Below are 27326 nucleotides of genomic sequence, written 5' to 3'. Positions count from 1 at the left end.
TTGAAGTATACTTGGTACATAAATATTATTTGTAATTAATGGTTTGCCGTGTTAACGTATTCATAAATTAGTTTATGTGGAGCTTGTATGCTTAATGTGAGGATTTTTTGGATTATGAATTATATGGTTTTTATGGGAGGCAAACTATTAGTACGCCTAGTTTATACTTGAAACATGTACAGTGACAAATATGCAATAAGTTTATCTTTAAAGTGTGTATTGTGTGTATGATCTAAATCATTTTAGTGCATTTTTCTATGTACATGTAACTATAGATTTACTTATATCATTTGTTATGCATCACTGTGCATGAGGCAAAACATGAAATGCTATATGTTTTAAGTCACAAAATCAAACTAGCCTTGAAACAGCAGCTGCTAATTAGTAAGACCATCTTTTTAAAGCTTGGGCACCACAGTCACACTGGTCAGTTTCAGTTAGTGAATTGTAACAAGGAGCAGAGTTCCTTTTCCTACTTTGTTGTCAGTGGTTCAGCTGGATGACCATACATCTACTGAGTATCTCAAAGTTCTGATCTACATACCTTTACTAACAGTAAAGTCCAGCCTCAGCAATACTAGCTATGTGCACCATTTTCTTAGAGAAATCCATATCCTCATTAATATCACTCCAGGACTCAAATCTTAACTTGAATGGAGGACTTAAGCCTTGCTTTTAACAAGGAAGGCCCTTGGAAATTTAAAAAGTTAATTTAACGATAACAAGGCCTCTTTTAAGGAAAATAAACCATAACCATAAGGAATAAATATAGTGGATTGAGGTTACAGACACTTTGCAAGGTTAAATTTATAGTAGTTTAGGTTGAGAAAAGACTTGCTTCCATCAAGCTCAATCCTTTTTCTATTCTTTGTTAACCGCTGTTGAGCCAAAAGAAGGCAAAAAAATCCTTATGTCAGCAATTTCAAATTATGCTTTCAATGGGGAAAAATCCTTCTTGACTCCAAATGGCAGATTTCTCCTTGGATCAACAAGCACTAAATAAATATTAATTCCCATACTATCATACATAGGCCTCTATGTTCTGCTTCATTACAAAAGAATCCAGGTCCCTTTTAAAGGCGTCTAATGTATTCGATAGCACCACCTCTTCAGGCAGTGAATTCCATACTTTTATTGTCCTTACTGTAAAAAATCCCCTCTGCTGTCCTAGACTAAATCTCTTCAAGTCTTAGCGGGTGACCTCTTGTTAATGTTATATTAATGGACAGCTCTTTAGAGAGCTCTTTGTATGGGCCCTGTACATATTTATATAACATTATCATATCCCCTCTAAGATGCAGTTTCTCTAATGTGTACAAATATCTAGCCTTTTTTGATAACTAAAACTTTCCATTCCCCTTATTAGTTTTGTGGCCCTCCTGTGAATTTTCTCCATAATTACTTTTTTAAGAGAAGGTGCCCAGAATTGAACTACATATTCCAGGTGGGATCTTACCATGGACCTAAAAAGAAGTAGAATAATATCTTCCTCCCATGAGTCAATGCTCCTTTTAATACATGCCAATATCTTATTTGCCTTTGCAGCTGCTAGCTGGCACTGGGCACTACTGCTGTCTATTGTCTACAATTACTCCCAGATCCTTTTCATTAGATTTCCCCAAGGAAACACCATTTAAATGATACTTTGCATTTTTATTATTATACCACAAATGCACAATTTTAAATTTGTCTACATTGAATCTCATTTGCCATTTATCAGCCCAGTTACCCAATTTATCCAAATCCTCTTGCATTGAAGACACATCTAGTTCAGCCTTTATTACCCTACTTAATTTTGTGTCATCGGCAAACACTGAAACCTGGCTCCCTATGCCCACTGGAAGACCATTAATAAACAAATTAAAAAGAAGCGGACCCAGGACAGATCCCTGAGGTACTCCACTTATCACATCTATCCAGTTTGAGAACCTCCCATTTACCACCACTCTCTGTGTTCTACCTTTCTGCCAATTCTCAATCCACAAACATATTGCCCTAAGCCTATTTCAGTCAATTTGTACAGTAACCTCTTGTGTGGAACCGTATCAAATGCCTTAGCAAAGTTTAAATATATCACATCCACCACAGCGCCCATATCTATATTTTTACTCACTTCTTCATAGAATGCAATTAAGTTAGTTTGACAAGATCTGTCTTTCACAAAGCCATGTTGGCTCCTGCTAATGAAATTCCTGTTCAAGATGAATATGTTCCTTTAGTAACCCTTCAAACAGTTTCCCCACCACAGATGTCAAACTTACAGGTCTGTAATTGCCTGGCTGTGATTTTGAAATCACCCTTTTTAAATATGGGCACCACACCAGCTTTACGCCAATCCGTGGGCACCACGCCTAAAATAAAAGAATCTCTGAAAATCAAAAACAGCGGTCTGGCCAGGGCCTGGCTTAGTTCTTTAAGTACCCGTGGGTGTATACCATCCAGCCTTGGGGCTTTATCTACCTTAACAACATTTAATTGTTTGAACACTTTTTCTTGTGTCAGCCAATCACATGCTTGCTGTGACTGTTCAATAAAAGTAGCTTGCAGGTTCTTGTCCATCGGTAAAAACAGAAGAAAAAAAATATTTAAAATATCTGCTTTCTTTCTGTCCCCACTAAGCATCTCACCCATTTCAGATAACAAAGACCCAATATTATCAGCTGTTAACTTTTTGCTATTTATCTATTTAAAGATTTTTTGGGATTGCTCTTGCTCTCCATAGCAATTATTTTTCATTCAACAATTTAGCTAATTTAATTGCCCTTTTACAGGCTTTGTTGGCCTTCTTATATAATTTGCCTTTTTGGATTAATCACAAATGATACCGTGTTATGGTCACTATTCCCCAAGTGCTCCCTTACTTGGATGTTTGAGATAAGCTCCTCGTTGTTCCAGTAGATCCAGACATGCATGCCCTCTGGTTGCTGTCTGTACTAGCTGATACAAAAAAATATCATTCAACAAATTCAGAAACCTACTGCTTTTAGCAGAATTAGTTGTTCCAATTTTCCAATCTATTTCTGGGTAATTAAAATCCCCCATAATGATAGTATAGTCTTTTTGAGAAGCCTTTTCTATATGCATTAATAGTTGTGATTCATCAAATTCACCAATATTTGGTGGTTTGTAACAAATGCCCATTATTATTTTCTGGGCAGTTATATCCCCACTGACTATCTCAACCCACAATGATTCCACGTTTTCAGTTTTTACCTATCTTTACTAAACAACATGTATCCCACCATGTTTCTGTTATGCCTATTAAAACATAGTTTTCAATTCCTGCTACCAACTCCAATTCCTCTATTTTACCAGTTAAACTTCTGGCATTTGCAAGCATACACTTAATCCCACTGCCATGTTCTCTTTGTAATTTCATTTTGAAGTTGTTTATAGGCTTCTCCCTATAATCCGTACTAACCAAGCCCCCAGATCCACCCACCTTGGTACTATCTAATTCTCCTTCTCTATCTATATTGTCTAGCCCAGTGTTTATCGGTCGCTCCTCCCATTCCTAGTTTAAATTCTCCTCCAACCGTCTGGCCATCCTTTCTCCAAGCACATGAGCCCCTCCTGCATTCAGATGCAATTCACCCTGACTGTAGAGATTGTACCCCAAAGCAAAATGAGCCCAGTGCTCTAAAAATGCAAAGCCCTCCTTCTTACACCAAGCCATGCATTAAGCTCGCTAATCTCCCGCTTTTGTTCTGGTGTAGGGCATGGCACAGGTAGTATCTCTGAGAACACTACCTTGGAGGTCCATTTCCTAATTTGACTCCCTAATAGAGGTAACTTGCCTACTAATGTATTGTAAGCTTGCAAGACCAGGGTAGTTTTCCCTTTCTATACCAGTATCTCTTAACATGTGTGAATGTTATTGTCAATTTTAGTGGTATTTTTATTTTTTACTCTGCTGTATTGTAAAAGCTTCACAGAATATGCAAGTCCTCTATAAATAAAACATAATATAATAATGTAATATATATAATATATAATTGAGGTCTGTGCTTTACTGGGTTATCATAATTTACTGTCTGTACTAGAGTAAATTTTCACATATTTATTTTTATAAAATTTTTTGCATGTTTTTGCATGTTTTGCTATTTAAGGGCAAGTTGGCCTAGGCTACAATATGGTACATTATATGGACATTCTAAATTTAGATTATCAATACAGGGAATATCTAATATAATCAATTTGTGTTAATATATGCATAAGTGTGTTGTGTTAAAGTGCATAAATCCACTTCATACTATCCCCTATGAACCTTGTTTCTGTATTTTTCCTTACACCATTTACCTTTAAACTTTTAAAATCAGCCTGAAATGTGATGCCAAAAATTCTATGTTAAATTCAATAATGACTAGTAGCTTGGATTTTTCCACAAAGGGGGCTTTCCAGTAACCTACCATGTATTTCTACTGCATTAGTCCTTCTGGGGACTTCAAGCAATTCCTTATTTTCTGGGGAAAGCTTCTTGGATACTAATTTGTCAAGTTATAAGGAAAATCCAGTTGTAAATTATGTCCTAGGCTAAGCAATATCTATCATATGGACCACTTAAGATCCTTATGCCATTTGTCAAAGTTTTCATAGAATAGCAGATTAATTACTGTAGGTAGTTTATTTATAAGGTGATTGCATAATCTGCACCATTCTTATCAATGCAAAATACAAATTATGAGTCACAATACAGTTGATACACAACTGATTTGTTCCTAACCTGCTTGTAAGAGCTAACATTTTAGGTAAATTAACTTTTATTGTTTTCCATTGTAAGAGGGACAGAAGGGGAAGAAGAAAAAAGGGGGAAAAAGACAATCAAGCAGAGGCAAGACTGTAATACAAATAGTGACATTGAGGTGTATAACAATAAAATACATCACCATGAAATGGAAGAATACTATGAAATTGCCATCAGCTACAAAACTGAGACAGCTATTGACCATGTTCTCCACCATCAATGCACATACATACATTCATACACACATACATAAAAAAAATTAATAAAAAAAAAAACAATTATAAAAGGGGGTGGAGGGGTGGTGATATTATAGGGTAAGAAAGGAGAGAGGGGGCAAAAGGAAAGCGGTGGAAGAAAATGAAGAAGAGTAGTGGGTAGTTGGTAACAAATAGTAGGCAGCAGTGAAAAGAGATTAGGTACGCCTGGGGATCGACGATCCTTGTCTGAGAAGCTCCTTCAACACAGGGGAGGAGAGAAAGGCCAACCAGCATGCCCAAACCCCAGTGTATGCTTCCATTCTATCAGAGGACATATGAATCAACTCCTCCATAACTCTCATCTCCTCCACATGAGCCATCCAAAGGCGCAGTGAGGGAACCTCTGTGCGCTTCCAAATCAGCGGGATCAGGCAACGAGCCACATTAATAAGGTGCCATACAACTGAGCGAACCACACCTCCAACAACTCTGATCGCTGCCAGGGAAGAGCTAACGAGTAGGATTACAGGATTAAGTTAGTACATGGCTGTCGCATACATAATATCATAATCATATTCATTAGATAAATTCTTAAAATGTGACAGGCTTTCAGTCCTTAAGGTCCAAATGGCATTGATAGCCTACATGATGCGAAGGTTGAAGGGTCGATTCAATAAGTTTAAAACTGATTATTTCATTTAGCTGGTTACTTTTGTAACTAAATTCAACATCAGAAACATAATTGCTAGTGCTGCCATTTATTTGTTCATGAATATTACTTTAATTAGACTTTAGTCTAATTTATAATTTTGCTGGAAACAATTTTGACGCAAAAAGCCAGTTGAGAGGTTGTTTCCATATTACCCCAAAACACATGTATGTGCTTTTTATGCGTTTAAAACTTTGGAGGGAAGAATATGACCGATCTGCTAAGATTTATTTTCTTAATAAACTTTAGAATGCAAGTAAGGCTTTGGAACGGTACCTGTCAGTTGAGTTACTGATATAGCTCAGCTGCCATAACCCAAATTTAATTGGCTAAGTAAAATTGAATATCTAATCGAGATAAAATATCACCTATATAACTATGTTACCTATGTTATTGGATATTGAGAGCCATCTGTGCAGTCTGTTGTGCTGGTTGATATATCTGCCAGTCCTCATCAGTTTAATGGAGTTCAGGGTCAACTCATTGACTCCTTGGAAAGGTTAAAATTTGCTGTTCAAGTTATTTTATAGAGTCAGGTTGGTCAGTTGATGGTCAGCTCAACTCAACTTGAGAGCATATAAACGTGTACACATACAGCATGCATACATAAAACAGTTGATATGATAGTAAAGAGATGTATGCTGAACTCGGCAATCTATTACACTAGACAAATATTACAATTGTTACATTGGTCAGTGTTCCTATTAAGGAGAGTTGAGAACAGACTAATAGAACTAATTTTAACAAATATAATAATACAAATAAAAGCTCCAGTATAAAAACGTATTTGCCGTTAGTCAAATGATACAATATCATAAATTATGGGTGTAAAAGTGATCGCCTTCCAAAGTGAGACGTGAGATGCCTAAAGGGATAGATTATTGAAAAGGAAATACACCTCTCATAGGGTAGCCCTTCAAGGGGAACCACAACTTTCAGTAAATAAAGAGGAGTAAATAAAGTGTAGAAAAGCACCTTTAAATCCCGGGACTTCTAACCTTAACCCGTCTGGCTTTCCTTTAACTACTATAGATTCCTCGTTGTATGAAACTCCACTTAAACCAGTGGCTTAAGACAATGGGTTTATTAAAATATCAAATACATATAAGTGAGTATATAGAGAAGCGTCTGAAATACAAGGCTCTATGACTCTAACTACACTATGCTAGTGACTCTATGTGTGCATGTAAGGATAGGGTGTCCCTGTCACCTTGATGTTATCCCTTTTCTTCTTTATTCACCTTTATAGTCACCATGCCCAAACAGTCCCAACCAATCATCTCCTAAGTTTTTGTCCAATCATCCTTAGGAAGGCTCAATCTTGTACCTGCACCAGCTGCCTGTAGAGATCGTTCTTGTCCAAGAAGTTAGATTGCCCCCACAGTGAAGTTGATGGTCCTCAGGGCAAATTCAGGGTGGGTCTCTGGAATGTTGATATTGTCTCCTGCAATCCTTTTGTTGTAGGAGAGACACATGCTTGTCTCCAGCCCAGATACTATCTCCTGCAGTCCTTTTGTTGTAGGAAATTGTAGATTTTATCTCCTGTTTGTTGTTCCCACCTGGTCACCAGGTCCTCCATCGGTGAGATGAAATTATCCTTAATTAGCCAAGTGTTTATAGGAGGAGGGCCCGGTGATTTAGGTATGGTAAAATGTTGACATCTGATATTATTTATAGACTTAACTATAAGTTAGTTCAGGAATTGAAGAAAACGGTGACATGTGAGTAAAATCTTATATGAAACCAGCAGCAAAAGAACCCCCAAAACTTCAGCTACAATAATTTTGTTTCTATTTTATGTTTTTCACATTTATGTTTTCTAAATCTGATATCACCTCTCCATCTGCCAATGTCTTTTTGTGTCACTGTTTTCTTTATTTTTATTATCTTTAAGATTAGAATCCTTTGTCAGTCCAATTTGAAAGTTATAATGCATTGTGTTCTTTGTATATTGATCTGCACATGCAACTCTACCACTAGAACCTTTGTTATTCTGTTATCAGCTGTTCTTATAATGTCTGGGGGAAGAGCACTTAATAAATGTATGACTTCACAGCAGCACGGCAGTGCTTGCAACAGTAGAGAATACAACAGGTATCTTCTTTACTGGCACTTAAAGAAAGCTTGGCATAAATTGTATATAGAGGAGTAAGGAATTAGTATTGGAATGAAAAAAAATCATTTCTAGCATGTTTGCCTTTAGAATTATGAAGCAAAATCCTGGAAGGAAGCAAGTGGTCTTAAAGTATTTCGTTTATCATCTAGGCAAAATTGGCAGTGCTTTAGTTCGTCTTTTTTCTCTCTTGTAATGGGAAGAGAGTTATCTTGAAGACATAATGCATGTTTTTTTTCATCTTTACTATGATACTATGATATCCTTACAATAATGTCAATGTTTTGTAAGATATTATTTATGTAGGGCATTTGTAGGAATTGTGTGATAATTACACTGACCTTTGTTCTTTGATAATGTTACATTTATATAAAATATATATTAAAATGTGTCCTCTAGAAAAAGAGAATAAGCCTTAATTACAATGAACACATGCTAAGTCTCTGGCTGGTATTTAGTATCAGTTATTTCTAGTTTAGAACAGTAACAGTGGTTGAATATTGAGAACGTGTAATATAAAATGTAATGACTGCAGATAATATGGGCAGACTGGTTCGAGATGACAGAAACTCAAGGCAACAGTAACTCAAATAACCACTGGAAGACTGGAAGAACGTTGCCTGGTCTGATGAGTCTCAATTCCAGCTGCGACATTCAGATGGCAGGGTCAGACTTTGGCATAAACAACATGAAAGCATGGACTTATCCTGCCTTGTATCAACAATTCAGGTGTATTAGTGGTGTAATGGCGTAGGGGACATTTTCTTGTCACACTTTGGACCCCTTAGTACCAATTGAGGTTTGTTTAAACACAACAGCCTACCTGAGTATTGTTGCTGACCATGTCCATCCCTTTATCACCATAGTGTACCCATCTTCTGATGGCTACTTCCAGCAGGATAATGCACCGTGTCACAAAGCTCACTGATGCATCTTATAGAAAGTATGCCTCGAAGAATGAAAGTGGTTCTGAAGGCAAAAGGGGGTCCAATCCGGTACTAGCAAGGTGTACCTAATAAAGTGGCCAGTGAGTGTAAATATATATGCTGATTTTAAAATATCACTTTTGTAAATACATGGGAAGTACTTATTAGCTCCCCTATCTATTAAAAGATAGTGAATACATACAGATCTGCTTTGGAATTATATCACACATTTAGTTAAGCATTTGTTCCTATTCACATGTGTGGTTTACGATATTCAAAAGTTATAAAATATGTTCAGATTTCGGTTCTCATAAGTTTTCAAATTCATAATAAAAATACAATATATGATTAGTCCAATTGAATAAAGTACAAAACCATATTAAATTCAGTAAAATGCCAATGTAAAAATAAATGTTATGAAGTCTACCATGTCAACTCTCCCTTTAGTGAAAAGACTCCGATGTATAGTGAAATCAAGTAAACTCTATGCTAATCAGATATTCACAAAATTTAATTAATCATTAATGACGATTGCTGGGGAGAATGTACTAGTATTATTATTTATTTATAAACCTCCATCATGTTCTGCAGCACTGTAAAATGGAATTGGATAATCAAATAACAGAGCATTTGGCAAACCAGAAATATCAGGATCAGGCAAAGGTCATCATGGTCATCATAAAACCAGTGGGGCAGGAAGATCATCCAAGCAGAGCATCTTCAAAGGATGCCAGATGTCTTGTCCTGAGTGCCATAAAATCCTACAGGGGACCAGGCACTGGGGTCACACAGGAGACGGACCACCTAGCATTTTCAGAGTTATGGTATGAGAAATATGGTTACAGAAGAATAAATTAAAGATGTTCTGTGTGCTAACAGTGTGACCTCCAAAAGCATATGAAACATGACAGGTGAGGTTAAAATAGAGCCTAACAACAATGGGTCACCTACCTATACACTTGAAATAACATGGGGACGTGATCACCCCAGTGTTATTATCTTACAAGGCACCGTAACAACAAAATATGATGTATACAAATTTCAGGCTGGAGCTTTCTACCCGCTTTTTACAAGCCAGCTCATTACGAGTGTCTTTAAGAGCCTAGACTACACATTCCCCTCCCCCACATGACACCAAATGAGTATCTACCAGAGACAAACGAAGAAGATTCCTATAAGAATGGGAATCTGAGAATAAGTATTTGATAAGGGACTAAATCATCTGGAGTTTCCCACTGATTATTTTACTTTTGTTTTATATAATTTCTGTGTTTTATCCCTGTTTATTTTTAATACTGATTTGTATTTACTTTATGTCTTTTACCGTTATTCTTGTAAGCACTATGGCCAGTTCAGGGACTTACCGAAGCCTCCTTAGGTATTTTTAAAGACCTTAAACAGAACTTGGTGGTGGCAAAGAATAAAGTTTAGATCCTGCGGGAAGATTGGCAAGTGAGCCTATTGGTTGGTTTTTACCATTAACCCTTTTCACCCCCACTTTGCTTCTTAGGCAGCGGGTAGTAGTTGCTGCTCTTGCTGCTGTTGTGTTTAGGGACTTCTGTGACAGTTATGAGCCAAGTTTATTTAGAGAATGTTGCTGCCTAAAAGTTATGTTGAAGTTAATGTGTAATTTGAATGCGTAGCATGTGCTGCAAGAATTATGTGACAAATTGACTTACCCAGGCACCCATACATCATTTGTGTGCAACATTTCATGTGTCTTGCTTGCTGTTACCATGGTGACAGATGCTTTCATGGGAGTAAGCACATGACCTGGTAGGGCTTCATGTCATGTTGCAGACAAAAGGTGCCACTACAGTTACGCAAAATGAAATATAATTTGCTGCACTGATGCCATTAACTAAATTGTACATTGGAATATGATGTCGAAATATAAAACAATAAATCATACTGATAATTAAACTTGTCCTTATGATATGGTAAAGCTTTGATCCACCTCGGTCTATATAACACCTTACTAAATAGTTCTGTTTATTTTTTTTTGCATCAGCTTTGTACACAGTTTGTAGCTAGAACATTGCTTTTGAGTAAAGTGAGCATACATTCTCTGCAATGCATGCCTCTTATGCAGGGCCGGCCATACAATGGAGCCGACTGGGGCAATTGCCCCAGGCGGCACTTTAGAAGGGGCGGCACTTTGCCGCCCCAAGCGTTTTTTTTGGTTGTTTGTTTTGAAGCGGAGGAGAGAGAGAGTGGTTTTCGCTTACCCGCTCGGCGCCCCTCTCTCTCCTCTGCGGCGCGTCTCCCTGTTCAGTCCCGGTGCCGGCTTGTAATGATGAGCGCCGGAAGTGGCTTCAATTTCCGGCGCTCAGAATTATAAACCGGCACCGTGGCAGAGCAGGGAGACTCGCCGGCAGGACTCTTTAAAGGTAAGTACCTTTGAAGTTTAAAATGCCGCCGCCCCCCCGCGCGTCGGCGGGGGGGGGGCGGCATTTTAAACTTCGCCCCAGGCGGCGTTAAGTCTTCGGCCGGCCCTGCTCTTATGAAAAAATAATTCTGCAGAACCGCAATGTAAAAGAAATATGCATCCTACCAGTATTCAGTTTTATGCATCATGTATTAAAAGGTTGTCTGTTATTTTCATTATAAAAGGAAAGCATACACTTTAAACCTACTTGCTTAGAAGCATATTAGTTATATTATAGTCAATTGGTGCGCTTCATCTCCCCAACCTTGGCGGTAGTGGTGCACAGGAGCATATATACTCACTCCCATACAACTAGTAGCAATTTTTGTAGTCCGCTGCTCATGATTTCTACTGTTCCCTGAGGACCTAACAGGAGGTAACTATATCACATGCAATGAGGTTTATTTGGCTAAACACAGCTCTTACAAGGAAGAAAGCTAGGGGTTGCATATGGAAGGAGTCAAAGGATCACACAACTTTTATATTCATTAAAGTTCATATGATGGCTAGAGTGTCCCTTTATAATGGCATCAAATGGGTTAGCATCTGCACCATTGTAGGTGTTTGTGTTACCTTTACCTGCATCTTTAGACCTTCTGAAGATTTCTAGAAACTATATGTAAAATATATGCATTTAACCGCTTAATGACCAATTACGTGCCAGGCACATCACGGAAAAAACGACTTATGACCTGGCACGTCATGGCATTAAACAAGCCAAGAAAGTGATCTAAGATTGCTTAGTTCATTTAAACGGTATTGCTGTAATGCCTTGATATTGGCAACAGGGGCCCTGTACGGCCCCTCCCTGTGGTTTAAATGTCCGCCATACACTGTATGATAGTGGACGCCTGATATAAAAGAGAATCAATGGTGTAGCTGAAAAGCCTCAATAGCGAGGCATTCAGTTGTGTTGAAAATCCACCCTAAGAGGCACTGTTACTGCTCTGGAGAATGGTTACAGAACTTGAGAGAGGTTTGCGAGAGATTTTGCCTAGTTTCAAGAGAACTTTGGGCTCCTTTGGATTAAATACTGCATTCAACCATGGAGCCCAGGTTTCTAATCACAATGTGATTTGTGAAATATACAGTGTGGCAAAAAAGTATTTAGTCAGCCACCAATTGTGCATGTTCTCCCCCTTACAAAGATGAGAGAGGCCCGTAATTTTCACCATAGGTACACCTCAACTATGAGAGACCGAATGAGACAACAAAGTCCATAAATCACATTGTCTGATTTTTAAAGAATTTATTTGCAAATTATGGTGGAAAATAAGTATTTGGTCAATCATATATCAATACTTTGTTATATACCCTTTGTTGACAATGACAGAGGTCAAACGTTTTCTGTAAGTCTTCACAAGGTTTTCACACACTGTTGCTGGTATTTTGGACCATTCCTCCATGCAGATCTTCACTAGAGCAGTGATGTTTTGGGGCTGTCGCTGGGCAACACAGACTTTCAACTCCCTCCAAAGGTTTTCTATGGGGTTGAGATCTGGAGACTGGCTAGGCCACTCCAGGACCTTGAAATGCTTCTTACGAAGCCACTCCTTCATTGCCCGGGCGGTGTGTTTGGGATCATTGTCATGCTGAAAGACCCAGCCACGTTTCATCTTCAATGCCCTTGCTGATGGAAGGAGGTTTTCACTCAAAATCTCACGATACATGGCCCCATTCATTCTTTTCTTTACACGGATCAGTCGTCCTGGTCCTTTTGCAGAAAAACAGCCCCAAAGCATGATGTTTCCACCCGCATGCTTCACCGTAGGTATGGTGTTCTTTGGATGCAACTCAGCATTCTTTCTCCTCCAAACACGACGAGTTGAGTTTCTGCCAAAAAGTTCTACCTTGGTTTCATCTGACCGTATGACATTCGCCCAGTCCTCTTCTGGATCATCGAAATGTTCTCTAGCAAACGGGCCCGGACATGTACTGGCTTAAGCAGGGGGACACGTCTGGCACTGCATGATTTGAGTCCCTGCCGGCGTAGTGTGTTACTGATGGTAGCCTTTGTTACTTTGGTCCCAGCTCTCTGCAGGTCATTCACTAGGTCCCCCCGTGTGGTTCTGGGTTTTTTGCTCACCGTTCTTGTGATCATTTTGACACCACGGGGTGGGATCTTGCGTGGAGCCCCAATCAAGAGAGATTATCAGTGGTCCTGTATGTCTTCCATTTTTGAATAATTGCTCCCACAGTTGATTTCTTCACACCAAGCTGCTTGCCTATTGCAGATTCAGTCTTCCCAGCCTGGTGCAGGTCTACAATTTTGTTTCTGGTGTCCTTCGACAGCTCTTTGGTCTTGGCCATAGTGGGGTTTGGAGTGTGACTGTTTGAGGTTGTGGACAGGTGTCTTTTATACTGATAACAAGTTCAAACATGTGCCATTAATACAGGTAACGAGTGGAGGACAGAGGAGACTCTTAAAGAAGATGTTACAGGTCTGTGAGAGCCAGATATCTTGCTTGTTTGTAGGTGACCAAATACTTATTTTACCGAGGAATTTACCAATGAATTCATTAGAAATCCTACAATGTGATTTCCTGTATTCTTTCCCCCCATTCTGTCTCTCATAGTTGAAGTGTACCTATGGTGAAAATTACAGGCCTCTCTCATCTTTTTAAGTGGGAGAACTTGCACAATTGGTGGCTGACTAAATACTTTTTTGCCCCACTGTATAAAAAAATAGTTAAAAATAAATAAATACAAATTAGGTAACATTTAAAACAAATATGCAGTGATGTCACCATCAGGGGAACCATCCAGTTCCAACAAAATGAGCATGTGCTAAAATTAGCACTTTATCTTCCCAGAAATCATGCCAATGGAAAGTCAAAATACTAGCATTTCAAATACCCAAAGATGTCCCAAATAGGGCATAGGCGTTGGCTGATCAGATGTCAAAATGAAAAAAGCACACCTCCTAAATGTGGCCTTTTAGCCCCCAATCAACCCAACAAACCCATGCATGGGTGGTATCACTGTACTCAGGAGATGTTCCTGAACACATATTGGGGTGTTGAAATCAGTGGGAATCTCCAGATGTAAATTCATACCTAAAGTGTGTGTGAAAAGAAGAAAAAATGACTACCACAAATGTTGACAAGGGCTGATGGTAGAATTAGCGCATGGAAAAAGTTAAATCCCCACCATTTGAAATACCCTGGGATGTTTAGTTTAAAAATTATATATACCGTATTGGCTCGGATATAGGCCGCCCCCGTATATAGGCCGCACCCTAAAAGTTTGGTGCTTTTTTAAAGAAAAAGTTTTTTTTCTTTAAAAAAGCACCAAAAAACATGCTGCCACTCTGTCCTCCCTCCCCGAGATACGCTGCCACTGTTCTCCCTCCCCGAGATCCGCTGCCGCTGTCCTCCCTCCCCGAGATCCGCTGCCGCTGTCCTCCCTCCCCGAGATCCGCTGCCGCTGTCCTCCCTCCCCGAGATCCGCTGCCGCTGTCCTCCCTCCCCGCGATCCGCTGCCGCTGTCCTCCCTCCCCGCGATCCGCTGCCGCTGTCCTCCCTCCCCGCGATCCGCTGCCGCTGTCCTCCTCTGCCCCCCCCTCCTCGACTTACCGGAGCAGACTCCCGGGTGTCTTGCGGGGCCGGCGAGGGACATGTACGCAATACGCGTATGCAACTTCCGGTACCGGAAGTTGCATGAGCGTATTGCGTAAATGTCTCCCGCCGGCCCCGCAAGACACCCGGGAGTCTGCTCCGGTAAGTCGAGGAGGGGGGGGCAGAGGTAAAACGCTTAGATAACCTCCCGTGCCGGCACCCCCCCCCCCGTGGGAAGTGCTGGCAGGGGAGGCTGTCTGAGCGTATCGGGGATAAGGATGCAGGTCCCCTGCACCGCTGCGGGGGATCTGTATCTTAACCCCGCTGCCTGCCCGGCGCCCGGGACTGCATGTCCCGGGCGTCGGGCGCTAGAGCCCGAATATAGGCCGCACCCCCACTTTAAAAACTTAAAGTGGGGGAAAAAAGTGCGGCCTATATTCGAGCCAATACGGTATATAGTTTTATAGAGTAAACTGAACTGACCAGCTTCAAACATGTCCCAAATAGCACATCAGGCAGAATAACCAGATTTGAAAAAAATTTGCTCTATAACATAAAAACATTGGGTATTTCTAAACTCAGGATATGTAGCAGAATCTAGTTAGAAGGTTTTTACCATTAACTTTCGTAGATGAGTAATAGATTTTTCAAATAAAATTGAGGAAAAAGTGTTTTTTTCATTTTCCCCCACATTTTTTTAACAGTAAATTGGATGTTATAATCAGAAAATGGTATTTAAAGAAAGTACTTTTGTGAGTACACTAAATGAGAGAGGTGAAAATTACAGCTAAAGATGAGCACCACAAAAGTGTTAAAACAGCCTTGGTCACGAAGGGTTCTAAAAGAAAAAAACAGCCTGGTCCTTAAGGAGTTAAGATGTTCTATTACTGTAAGGACCATCGGCATGTGCCACCTATAGGCAAGGTAGACAACTTAGAGCACAGACCTACGTGGAGGAGCCTCCTCTGCAGGAGAAGCAGGCCTGGACAGGGGATCATGGATTTCCCTCCAACAGCTTGTGTGCTGGGCATCTACAGTCTCGTGAAAAAGAAAGTACACCCTCTTTGAATTATCTGGTTGTACATGTGAGGGCATAAGTACAATCATCTGTTCCTTAGCAGGTCTAAAAATTAGGTAAATACAACCTCAGATGAACAGCAACACATGACATATTACACTGTGTGATAATTCATTCAAGCTGCGCAAACCGCCATGTAGCAGTGAGACTGAGGCTTCATGTTCCCACCACATGACCTCAGCAAGGTAAGTGATGGGGGGAAAGGGGAGAGATAGCAAGAAAGATAGTGTGCAGTCTGGGTCCTGGGCAAGTCCTATGTGTGCAATATGGTTCATGGGCTGTGGTGTGTGTGACCTGTGATTTATGCCTGCAGTGTATTCGTTGTCAATGTGTGGGGGTCATGTGTATGGTGTTTGGTATACAAAGGGTGGAGCCAAATGGACACAAAATTAGGTTTTGCCTATGGTGACAAAAAACTTTGCACCACCCCTGTATGGACCCCAGTTGAATCACTTATTGGAGGTTGTTGCCTACTTTACTTGTAGCTTTGCAGTCTTCATGGGCAAATTTGATTTTGAGAAAATGACATGATGGGAAACCATAGTATTTTTTGCTATTTTGTCACTAGAGGATTTCATGCAGACCATTTATGTTTTTTAGTGACTTCTAAGACTTATTTTTGGTTTTAGATATGTAGAGGTGATTATTCTAGTCTACTTAAGTGTTATAAAGATAGGCAGCTTGTACAAGCATTGCTTTTGAAAATGTGATGTCTCTATACTCTACACTTGTTAAGTGAGATATTAAAGTCAAATAACAATGTAAAACATTTGAGTTGGTAATATGGTATTGTTTTTTCTAGCATCATGCATTATTTCATGCAGTGGTTATACACACACTGCATGGCTGCTGCATCTGTAGCATATCTATTACATATTAATATGGTTTTGTGTTTTACATTTTACTGTAATATACAGTGTCATTTGCTAGCTAAACTACCCTTTTACTAGAGAACACACTTAATGGGATGTTGGAGTGGGAAATCAAATTATTATTGAGATTTGAGCACTGAATTGATACATTTTTTTTTTCTTACACTCTGTTCCTTGATGGATACTATTTATAACATGTTTCTTGTCCACAATGTGACATTCAGCATTTAACAGCCTCTGCTCTGCATTTTATGTATGTTAATGCTATGTTTTGTGTGTTTAAAGCACCAATATTAGACTCCATAATCTTCAACAAAAAATCTAAACAAAACTGTATTTACCCATTGTTTTTATCAAATCTAAAAAACCACGCAAAATGCTTCTAATATGGAAATGTCACTTTAATTCCAGTTTTGCCTTATATCTAGTAACATCTGCATCTGGTAAAAGTGACTTCAGCTATACCTTAACACTAAGACCTTTTATAATATCACTAATAATAATACTGTATTTGCCTGATTATAAGGCAACCCTGATTATAAGATAACTCCCCAAAATTTTAATATTAATAAAAAAAAAAGAAAATGACTGAATATAAGACTACCCTATAGAAAAAAAGTTGTACTAGTAAATAGTAATTCACATGTAAACTATTTTTACATACACCGAGTACAATGTAAAAGAGTTTCTAGTTACTGCAGCCAACAATGGAGCACAGCTTACTTAACACAATGTGATCAGTAAAATGCAATAAAAAATATAAAAATAGTTACAAAAATATACATTTTAAATTAAACAATGCCCAGTGATGTAACCATGACACCGTAAGGGGAACCATCCAGTTCCAAGAAAATGTCCAAAGAAATGAAAAAACATTTAAATATACATATAGATAGATAGGTAAATATATATATGTAAATATATATATAAAACCAATCCTAAAATTAGCACTATATATTTACAAAATTCCTGACATGGTAAGTGTTGAGATACCTTGCGGTGTCTTTTTTTCAAAAATATATGGCTTGTTAGTGGAACATTGAATTGACCAGCTTCAAAATTGTCCCAAATAGGACATGGGCGCAACATTTTGAAATGGCAATACAGTGTCTGCCCTAGACCGGAAAAACTAATAAAAAATACCACCTACAATTAACTACAATGATATAACTAATATCATAATGCTGCCACCACCAAGGCAATTTATAAATGGGGTGCCTTGGTGGCCCAAGCGAATTTTGACTAAAAACACACACAATATGCTTTAACACAATAACTGTGATTTCAAATTACCAATACATTGGTCTGATCAGGTAACATGAGTCTTAACCAGACAAAGGCAGAACTTAATAAAGGAATATTTATTATGAACAAGAAAATAGTCACAGTGCATACAAAAACAGATGATAAACACATTATTTACACCAAACAGAGAAGGATAAAAAGGAGAAATTAACAGAAAAACTCAATTGAAGGGTAAATTAACAGCTTCTCTGTCTGTAGGGCTTCAGCAAGGAAAGATGGTGACTTACTCAAAATTCGACCTTGGCCCCTAGTGAGCACACTGACCAGTTTCCTATCGTTAAATGTAAACCATATCAGTCAAATGGATCATTTTAATGTTATTCTCCCTCCTGTGCTTGCCACAGCAAAAATTCTTGCATCTATTAATTTCTTGTAAATTATGAAGTCCATAGATATGTCACACTTGCTACTTATGACTGAATACCACAGACTTCACAATTGTCTTCCAAACAGCTTAAGTTGCACTAGCCATAAGTGTATTTCTTTTGTAGGGTGTGCTTTCCCTGTTCTAGATATGCACAAAAGGAGGTATTATTATGAATATATGGGTGATTATTGATGTATGTGTTGGATATGACCCTGGAGGAAATGGTTTCCTGACTGCTAGTGGTCACTTTTCAAAGAATCCACTATCTATGAGGGGATACAGGCATATGGTGGATTAATCAGCCAGTTTACATTGGAGCTAGACTTAGAGGCATCTTTTCTGTAACATTTCACACCTTGCAGAGGGCCCTGGTTGGAGTCCCAGCTTCAAAATACAAATTCATGTTATAAGATCTTTTGGCACTACATGCTGAAATTGGCCATACCATCTCTACCAGGTAGCAAGTCCATATATGTACTACACAAGTTGGCGTGACAATTGCCATCATGTTGCTGAATAGATATTGGGGTGTTGTTTGGGAGCTGTAAATTCATACCTGAAGAACAATGTGTGTGAAAAAGCATAAAAAATTACTACCACAAACATTGACAAGTGCTAGTGGTAAAATTTAGTGCATGTGAAGTGTTAAAATACCAAAATATATGGTTTGATTGGGGTAATTTAAATTGACTTTGATTTCAAAGATGTCCCAAATAGGACATGGGCGCAAGACTTGCTAAAAAATGTTTTGAAATGGCAACATGTTCAAAACATGTACATATCATTGATGGCTATATTTATTTTACAATTAAGGAAATACATTTTTTAAATATGACATCTATGTATCATGAGGTTCATTCATAGGCAATATAGCTATGCCAGCATATAAATCTTTAGACTATTTTTTAATATTTATAGAAATTGCGATTATATATATTGTATATTCAAACCAAGGTTAACTAATGACTGATGAAGATAATTGCCAATACAGTTCATTCTTTCATTCTAATATTCAGAGTTTTTGGAAGGTACACATTGCCTAACAGTAGGAATTTCTCTGTCTTTTGTTGTAGAGTTATTCGGTATTGGTGTGTTCAATAACATCAATATGTATTGATCTCATCGCTAAGGTTTTTCTGGGTTGCCATGCATATCAACATATGTGTCTGTGTGCAATCCGCACGAAATTGCTAATGATAATATGTAATAAAACCAGCTATACTGGAGAGGGGCAGAAAACGCAGCAGTAATATATAACGGGAACCTACATGTGAAATTATATGTACAAAAAGAATGAAACAACAGAAGGAAATGTACAGTGCAGTGAAACATAATAATTTCCCCTGATTGGCTCAGGAAACTGTAAAATCAATGGAAGTCTGCTGCAGCACAGAGCTCCATTACGACTTGCATGTGGCTCCTTGCAAACCTCTGCAACTGAGCACTGGGAATTCATATATGGTGAAATGACCATACTTACAGCACTTCCAAAGTAAGACCCCAATCACACCCTTCTAGCTTTCACTCATCATGCCCATTCCTTCGCAACCCTGATCTGGTCTCCTAAAAGGTTTCCTCTGGCCTGGACTGGTCATCTGGTACACTAGGTAAATGCTTGTCCGCTGCTGGCAGTTAGCGCCACACACTGACCCGATGTGCTGCTCCATATCCACCAAACATAATATGCCTGGCCGTACACTGTGTGCTTCAATTCTAGGTTTCTGTGTTTCCTGGGATTGAATCCTGCAGGCACCTGTCCATGAACAGCTGGCTGATGTGCCATCAAAGGGAAGACCCACTTCAAGAAAGACTCTATTTTACAATAGCTCTGTTCCTTGTGTTAGGAAGGGACGAATGTGGGTGTTGTTAAGATGGAGACCGCAGACTGAATGTGGGAGGTAAACAAGAGTCAAGGGTGACACCAAAGTAGTGGGCATGATGGGATGGGGAGATGATTGCACTATTATCATTAAGGGAAACTGATGAGTGAATGTAATCATTGGAGTGAAGGAATATGAGAAGTTTGGTTTTTGAGAGATTTAAGTTTTAGGAAACTTGCAGGCATCCAGGAAGAGACAGATGACTGGCAGTTAGTTACATGAAAGAGAGAGGGATCAGGAGAGGATAGGTAGATCTGAGTGTCATCAGCATACAGGTGGTATTGAAAGCCAAATACATATTAAAATACACACATATACACTGCCCATATATACACATATACACTTCCTTTATACACATGCCTGCCCATACACACACATACACTGCCCTTACATGCCCGCCCACACACATATACACTGCACTTATGCACACATATACACTTGCCTGCCTGTACACTCCCATATACACTGCCTCAATACAAGCATATTTACACTGCCCATATGTACACTTCTGCCCATATACACTGCCCATATAGACACATATACACTGCCCATACATACACATATACACTGTCCATACACACACATATACACTGCTCACACACATGCGTATACACTGCCTATGCACATGCATATACACTGCCCATATACACATATATACTACCTATACACATATATATATATCCACTGCCCATACACACATATACACTGATGCCCTTAAACATGCCTGCCCATACACACACATATACACTGCCCATGTGCACACACATTTACATTGGCCTTATACACTGATCAGCCATAACATTATCAGTATCAGTATCACTGATCGTAAGGCAATCGTAAGGATCTGAGCAATTTTGACAAGGGCCAAATAGTGGTGTCTAGACGACTAGGTCAGAGCACTCCTTGTGGGGTTTTCCCGGTCTGCATGTGGAGGGCAAAGGCTGGATCGTGTTGCAATAGTTAACAATAGCCTTTTTTCTTTTACTGTATGTAACTTCTTCCACCCTGCCCTTCACTGTTTCCTAGGTAATTTTCTAATACTTAATAAGCAACACTTGTTAGATTAATTGGACTTTGAATGCTTAATAGGTATACCCACTTTAACCATATTTTCTGGGAATGCTGCCCAAAATGCTAATCATAGCTTGTTTCAGGCTAGGTTTCTACTTGTTTTTTTTTTGCTATAAACGCCCATAATAACGCCAATTCAGCCACACAGCGTTTTATTAGTGAAAAAATGCTGCGGCCAGATGTTAGCTGTTCTTCAATAGGAAATCGCACAATGCCATATCCACTTGGTGTTTTTCTGTTTGGCGTTTTTTCAGTCTTCTTTGGCATTTTACTGCTTTTTCGGGCTCTGTGGCAGTTTTTCAAAATCGCAGCATGTTGACACTCTGGCTTTTTTGCAAGGAAATCTTGGCGTTTTTCTCCAATAGAAGTCTATGGGAGAGGAAAAACGCCATGAAAAAGCCATGTGGGTTTTGCCTTGGCGTTTTTTATGGCGTTTTTTTCCACAGTTACAATGCAGAGGATGGACCCAGTATCTGTGTGTCCTACGAGAAATAGGCTGGAAACAAACAGTTTCACACAAAACAAAGTTCATATTGAATTTTACACCATTTGGAACAAACATGCCATTACAAACAAACATACCCAACTGGATCCTGCGTGCCAAAAAAACAGCAAACAATTTGCACCATCATTTGGGGGCCAATCTTCCTAGAGGAGCAGACATTCGGAATAAAGCATGCCTTACAAACCACAGAAAAGAGACAAAAGGGTCCGCCTGGGCGTGTTTAAGTAGAACTCTACCAAGGAAATTACATCAGGAGGGGCAGATACTTGCCATTTATCCTAATCCCTTTCAACTGGGTGACAATTCTAACGTGTAAAGGCTGGAAAAACTGCCTAAGGTCAAAAAAGCAATTTCCACAGAAAGGCTAAAATGCCAGAAAAAACGCCAAAACGCAGGTAAATGCAGTGGCAGTTTTCTTGGTGTTTTTCCTGGCGTTTTTCATCAAGAAAATAACGCAGGACCAAAACCCAAGTGGAAACCTAGCCTCAGCATGTCTGACCCCAGTACTGGCAACTAGGGCTGCAACTAACGATTATTTTCATAATTGACTAGTAGGCCGATTATTTTTTCGATTAATCAATTAATCGGACAAAAAACAATCTGCACATTTTTCGTTTATTTAAAATAATGTAATGAACAAACTGGGTGTTAAAAAGAAAGGCAGAATAAAAAACGTAAAATATACATTAACGTGTCGTATTCAACACTTATCTTTCTATCACAATGGCATTTCTCTACTAGCCTTCTTATTTTGCTGACATTATAATAAAAGCTATATTTTACAAGAACCCCAACACAATATTTCTCAAACTAGGTTTTAATACCTAAAAAGGTTTTAGTAGTAAATATAAATTCACATGTAAACAATTTTTTCATATTTAATAAAAGCTGCGATTGAAAAAAAGTCTTGTTTTTATTTCGTTTTATTTGCCAACCTGCCCCCAGTTATGCACATCAAACCCCAGGCTTGCCACTCTGCCACCCTGATATGCCTTATACCCCCTGATATGCCTTGTACTCCCTATATGCCACTGACATGCCTTATACCCCCTATATGCCACTCCACCTCCAGATATTCCACAACACCTCCATATATGCAAATTATGTCCAAATTGCCAATGTTTCCAAGAGGGTGTCTCCAGACCCTCCTGGGAACTCTGGCTCCCCTTGCAGGTTGTATACAGATACTGCATTCAACCATGCACATCAATCGAGCCCAGCTTTCTAATAACAATGTGATTAGTAAAATACAAAAAAAAACAAAATATGAAAAAAAATAAAAAATAGCTAAAAAAAAATGGTAGCATTTAAAAATAATGATGCAGTGATGCCACCATCAGTCTTTATTTTGTATGGGAAAGTAGATGATATAGTCAAAAAATGGTATATGAAAAAATATACAACATACCATATTTGCCCGTGCACATGCAGTTCCGGGCGCCGGGCAGGCAGCAGGGTTAGGATACAGATCCCCCGCAGCCCTGCATCCTACTCTCCAATGCACTGAGACAGCCTCCCCTGCCAGCACTTTCCACGGGGGAAGTGCCGGCATTTGAGGTTGTCTAAACGCATCGTGCAGACGTTGACCGGCTGCGGTGATGCGCATAAAACAACCATCGCTGCCGGCACGTCTGCTCGATGTGCTTTAACAATATCCCTTGCCAGGAATTCCCACGGGGGTTAAATGATAATACACTCTATAACCACAGTTTAGATTAAAAAAATATACATTTTCACAAGTATGCCAGCATTTTGCTTTTCTCAGGCACCTGTAGAAGGAGTTTTGTTTTTCACTATTTCAGCGTTATTTGTTATTTTCCCCCACGTATTAACCCCTTGATGACAATTGACTGTCATGGCTTTAAACAGGTGCAGAACGTGATCTACGTCAACGGTGTTGCTGTAATGCCTCGATGTCGAGTCATTCAGCAACACCGAGATCGGCATCAGGAGCCATGTCAGGCACGTCCCCTGGTCGTCAATGTCCACCATACACTGTAGGGCAGCAGACGCCCGTTTTTAAAGCGTTTAGGAGGCAATCAATGATGGTCACAACCGCCACTGCGAGTGATTTTACCACTCACAAGATGGCGGCACATCCTGTAAACAAAATAAAGAAGTTGAAAATGTTTCCCAGAGGGTCTCTCCAGACCCTCCTGAGAACTCTGGCTCCCCTTGTAGGTTGAATACAGATACTGCATTCAACTATGCAAGTCACTGGAGCCCAGCTCTCTAATCATAATGTGAGTACCAAAATAAATCAAAATAATAATAATAAAGAAAAATTTAAAAAATAAAAATAAAAAATGGTTAAATATATAAAAATTTCCCACTTCAAAAAATGAAGAAAAAAAGCGCCCCCCCCCAAATATATATAAAATTTTAAGAGCAAGTCCTAAACAATTCTTGCTTAGAAAGAGTTAAAATACTGGCATGTTAAATGCCAATGGGGTGTTTACTTTTAAAAAATCTATGATTTCATGGGGTAAATTCATTTGCCCGGGTTCGACAATGGCCCATTTAATACTGAGGGAAGGATGACCACATGTCTAATTTCCAATGTCAAAAATGCTCAGGTTTGACAAAGGCTGGTGGTAGAATTAGTGCATGGAAAGAGTTAAAATACCAGCATTTGAAATACCCTGGGGTGTCTAGTTTTCAAAAATATATGCTTTTATTGGGCACATTGAATTGGCTGGTTTCAAAGATGTACCAAATAGAGCATGGGCAGTGGATAACCAAATGAAGTTCAACACTGAAAAATGTGCATGCCCCAAATGTGGCACTTTTGCCCCCAAACAGCCAGATAAACCCATGCATGGGTGGTATCACTGTACTTATGAGGTGTTACTGAACATATTTGGGTGGTGTGTGACAGTAACATATACCAGGGCCTGTTAATTCATACCTGAAGTAAAATGTGTGTGAAAAAAAAACTACGGTAGAATTGGCAGTAGAATTAGCGCATGGAAGGAGTTAAAATACTAGCATTTGAAATAAACAGGGGTGTCTTCTAGTCTTCCAAAATATATGGTTTGGTGGGGTAAATTGCATTGGCCAGCTTCAAAGATACCCGCAATAGCACATAGGGGAAGAATTACCAGATTTGGAAAAAATGGTTTTGAAATAGCAAAACGCTACCTGTACTTATTGCCCCATAATGTGCAAAAAAAAATAAATCATTGGGTATTTCTAAACCCAGGACATATAGTAGAATATATTTAGCAGTTTTTTTATTAGCTTCAAATAAAAGTGAGAAAAATATTTTTTTCTCATTCTTTCACCATATTTTATACTATTTTATAGTAATTTATATGATACAATCAAAATAATTGTATCTAAAGAAAGCCCTTCTTGTCCTGAAAAAAACAATATATAACTTGTGTGGGTTCAGCAAACGGGAAAAAAGAATATTACAGCTATTCATGAGCACCGCAGTAATGTTAAAACAGCCATTGTCACAAAGGGTACAAAAAATAAAATCAGCCATTGTCACGAAGGGGTTAAACTACTCTTTATTATTGAGCAGCCAACATGCCTAGGATCCACTTGGGCTCTTTGTAGACAATAGGAATATTTTGCTTCTTTGAACTAACTCTAGCATCTGTCTATGTATTCAGGTTCCAGAAAATACCGGCAGAGGGAAAACACAAACACAGATAATGTATACATTAATTTAGCAAAATTAGTCATGAATTTTTATTTATAAATATTTATGCATTCTACAACACTTTTAAAAAAACTTATTAAGGAAGGTGTGAGCTTCTACAAACATATTTTTTTCCCATGTTTTATCACTATTTATTCATGTATAGCACTTGATTTGCCCTAAACTAATAACTTTTATTTACTTCAATTTGTCCTGAAGAAAGAAATGTCTGGAATTTGTCTAATGCTTACTGCCTATATTTTGCCTTGTCCTGCATTTTCTCTTCTTTTTACTCTTTCCATTCATAATACCGACTGCTCAGTCTAAGCCTCAATTTTCTCTTTCAGCTGGTACCACCTATATATTTGGAAAGGGAGGGGCCCTCATCACTTACACGTGGCCCCCAAATGACAGACCAAGTACAAGAGCTGATCGACTTGCTGTGGGCTTTACTACTCAACAAAAGGATGCAGTCTTACTTCGAGTAGACAGTGCCTCTGGTCTTGGAGACTATTTACAACTTCACATAGTAAGAATTATTTTTTAACTTATGAGTATTCTAAGCTTTTTTGTTGTTAATTACTTTTGAGAAAAAAAAATTAGTTAATTTTGGAGAATATCAGAATCACTTGCCAAAAGCACACAACCTACACATACCATTTCTGAGTACTGTTATCAGACACTATTTATTGAGCTATTTCAATGTACAATCATGTATATCAGTGATAGGTTGATGGTCAGGAAATTATGTATTTCTGTAACCCTTCTAACTCTGCAACTACCGTGTTTCCCCGAAAGTAAGACAGTGTCTTACTTTCTTTTTATCCCTAAAAGCCCCACTATGTCTTACTTTCGGGGTATGTCTTATATTGGGAAAAAATTGAGAGTGATGGGAGTTATGATGTACTTTTAGAGCATAATTAGATCATGAAAAAGACATTGGAAATGGTACAGCATAACACCCATCACTCTCACACACTTACCAATCAACACACCTACCAATCCACACGTATACCAATCCACACACATATACACCAATCCACACGTATACACAAATCCACACACATATACACTAATCCACACACATATACCAATCCACACACATATACACCAATCCACACACATATACACCAATCCACACACATATACACCAATCCACACACACATATACACCAATCCACACACACATATACACCAATCCACACACACATATACACCAATCCACACACACATACACCAATCCACACACATATACACCAATCCACTCTCACTTAATGCTTTCCTACCTTTCCTTTCTTCTTTCAGCTTCTTTTCCTCCTCTTCGCTCCTCTTCTTCAGTTCTTGTCTCCTTCCGGGTCAGAGGGCACGGACAGCGGTGGGCGCGGCTTCAGTGTTGTGCGCCGGGATCTGACAAGAAACCCCGGCGCACAAAAGCTGTTGCCGCGCAGATCACAAGGGAGCGGTATCGGAGGTCATTAACAGACCTCCGGCTCCCTTGAGTGATTTTAAGCCGGGTTGAACCCGGCTTAAAATCACTCAAGGGAGCCGGAGGTCTGTTAAAGACCTCCGATACCGCTCCCTTGCGAGCCTGCTCCTCCAGCGGCGGACATTACTGTCCGTCTCTGGAGGGGTGCCGGGTGCCGCAGGTTGGCACCCCCTGGAGTGTGGCGCCCTGTGCGGTCGCACACCCCAAAGGTCGGCCCTGCTCTAAGGGGCCGGCCTTAGGGGTCTGCGGCCGCACAGGGTTTAAATAAAAACATCGGGGGTTTTTTTCAACTTTATTTAACATCCTCCATGTTAAATAAAGTTAAAAAAACTTTATTTAACATCCTCCATGTTAAATAAAGTTTTTTTTAACTTTATTTAACATGGAGGATGTTAAATAAAGTTAAAAAAAACCCCGATGTTTTAATTTAAATCCTGTG

At 39.1% G+C, this 27326-nt stretch overlaps 1 protein-coding gene and 1 long non-coding RNA gene across 12 annotated transcripts in view; both read left to right on the top strand.

The window, feature by feature from the left end:
* Positions 1-27326, top strand: part of NRXN2 (neurexin 2) — a 200491-nt gene that overhangs the window by 119271 nt on the left and 53894 nt on the right. For all 11 annotated transcript variants that reach the window (XM_053449718.1, XM_053449719.1, XM_053449717.1 and 8 more), the window contains one exon: positions 25749-25930. In XM_053449718.1, coding sequence (XP_053305693.1) covers positions 25749-25930 — 182 coding nt within the window. The remainder of the gene's footprint in view (positions 1-25748; positions 25931-27326) is intronic.
* Positions 11578-14254, top strand: LOC128467970 (uncharacterized). The gene is made up of 2 exons (XR_008345775.1): positions 11578-11655; positions 14000-14254. It is a non-coding gene; the product is annotated as an uncharacterized LOC128467970 (long non-coding RNA).

Source organism: Spea bombifrons, chromosome 10 (assembly GCF_027358695.1).
Source record: "Spea bombifrons isolate aSpeBom1 chromosome 10, aSpeBom1.2.pri, whole genome shotgun sequence".
Classification (NCBI taxonomy): Eukaryota; Metazoa; Chordata; class Amphibia; order Anura; family Pelobatidae; genus Spea; species Spea bombifrons.
This window is presented reverse-complemented; position numbering and strand designations above follow the sequence as displayed.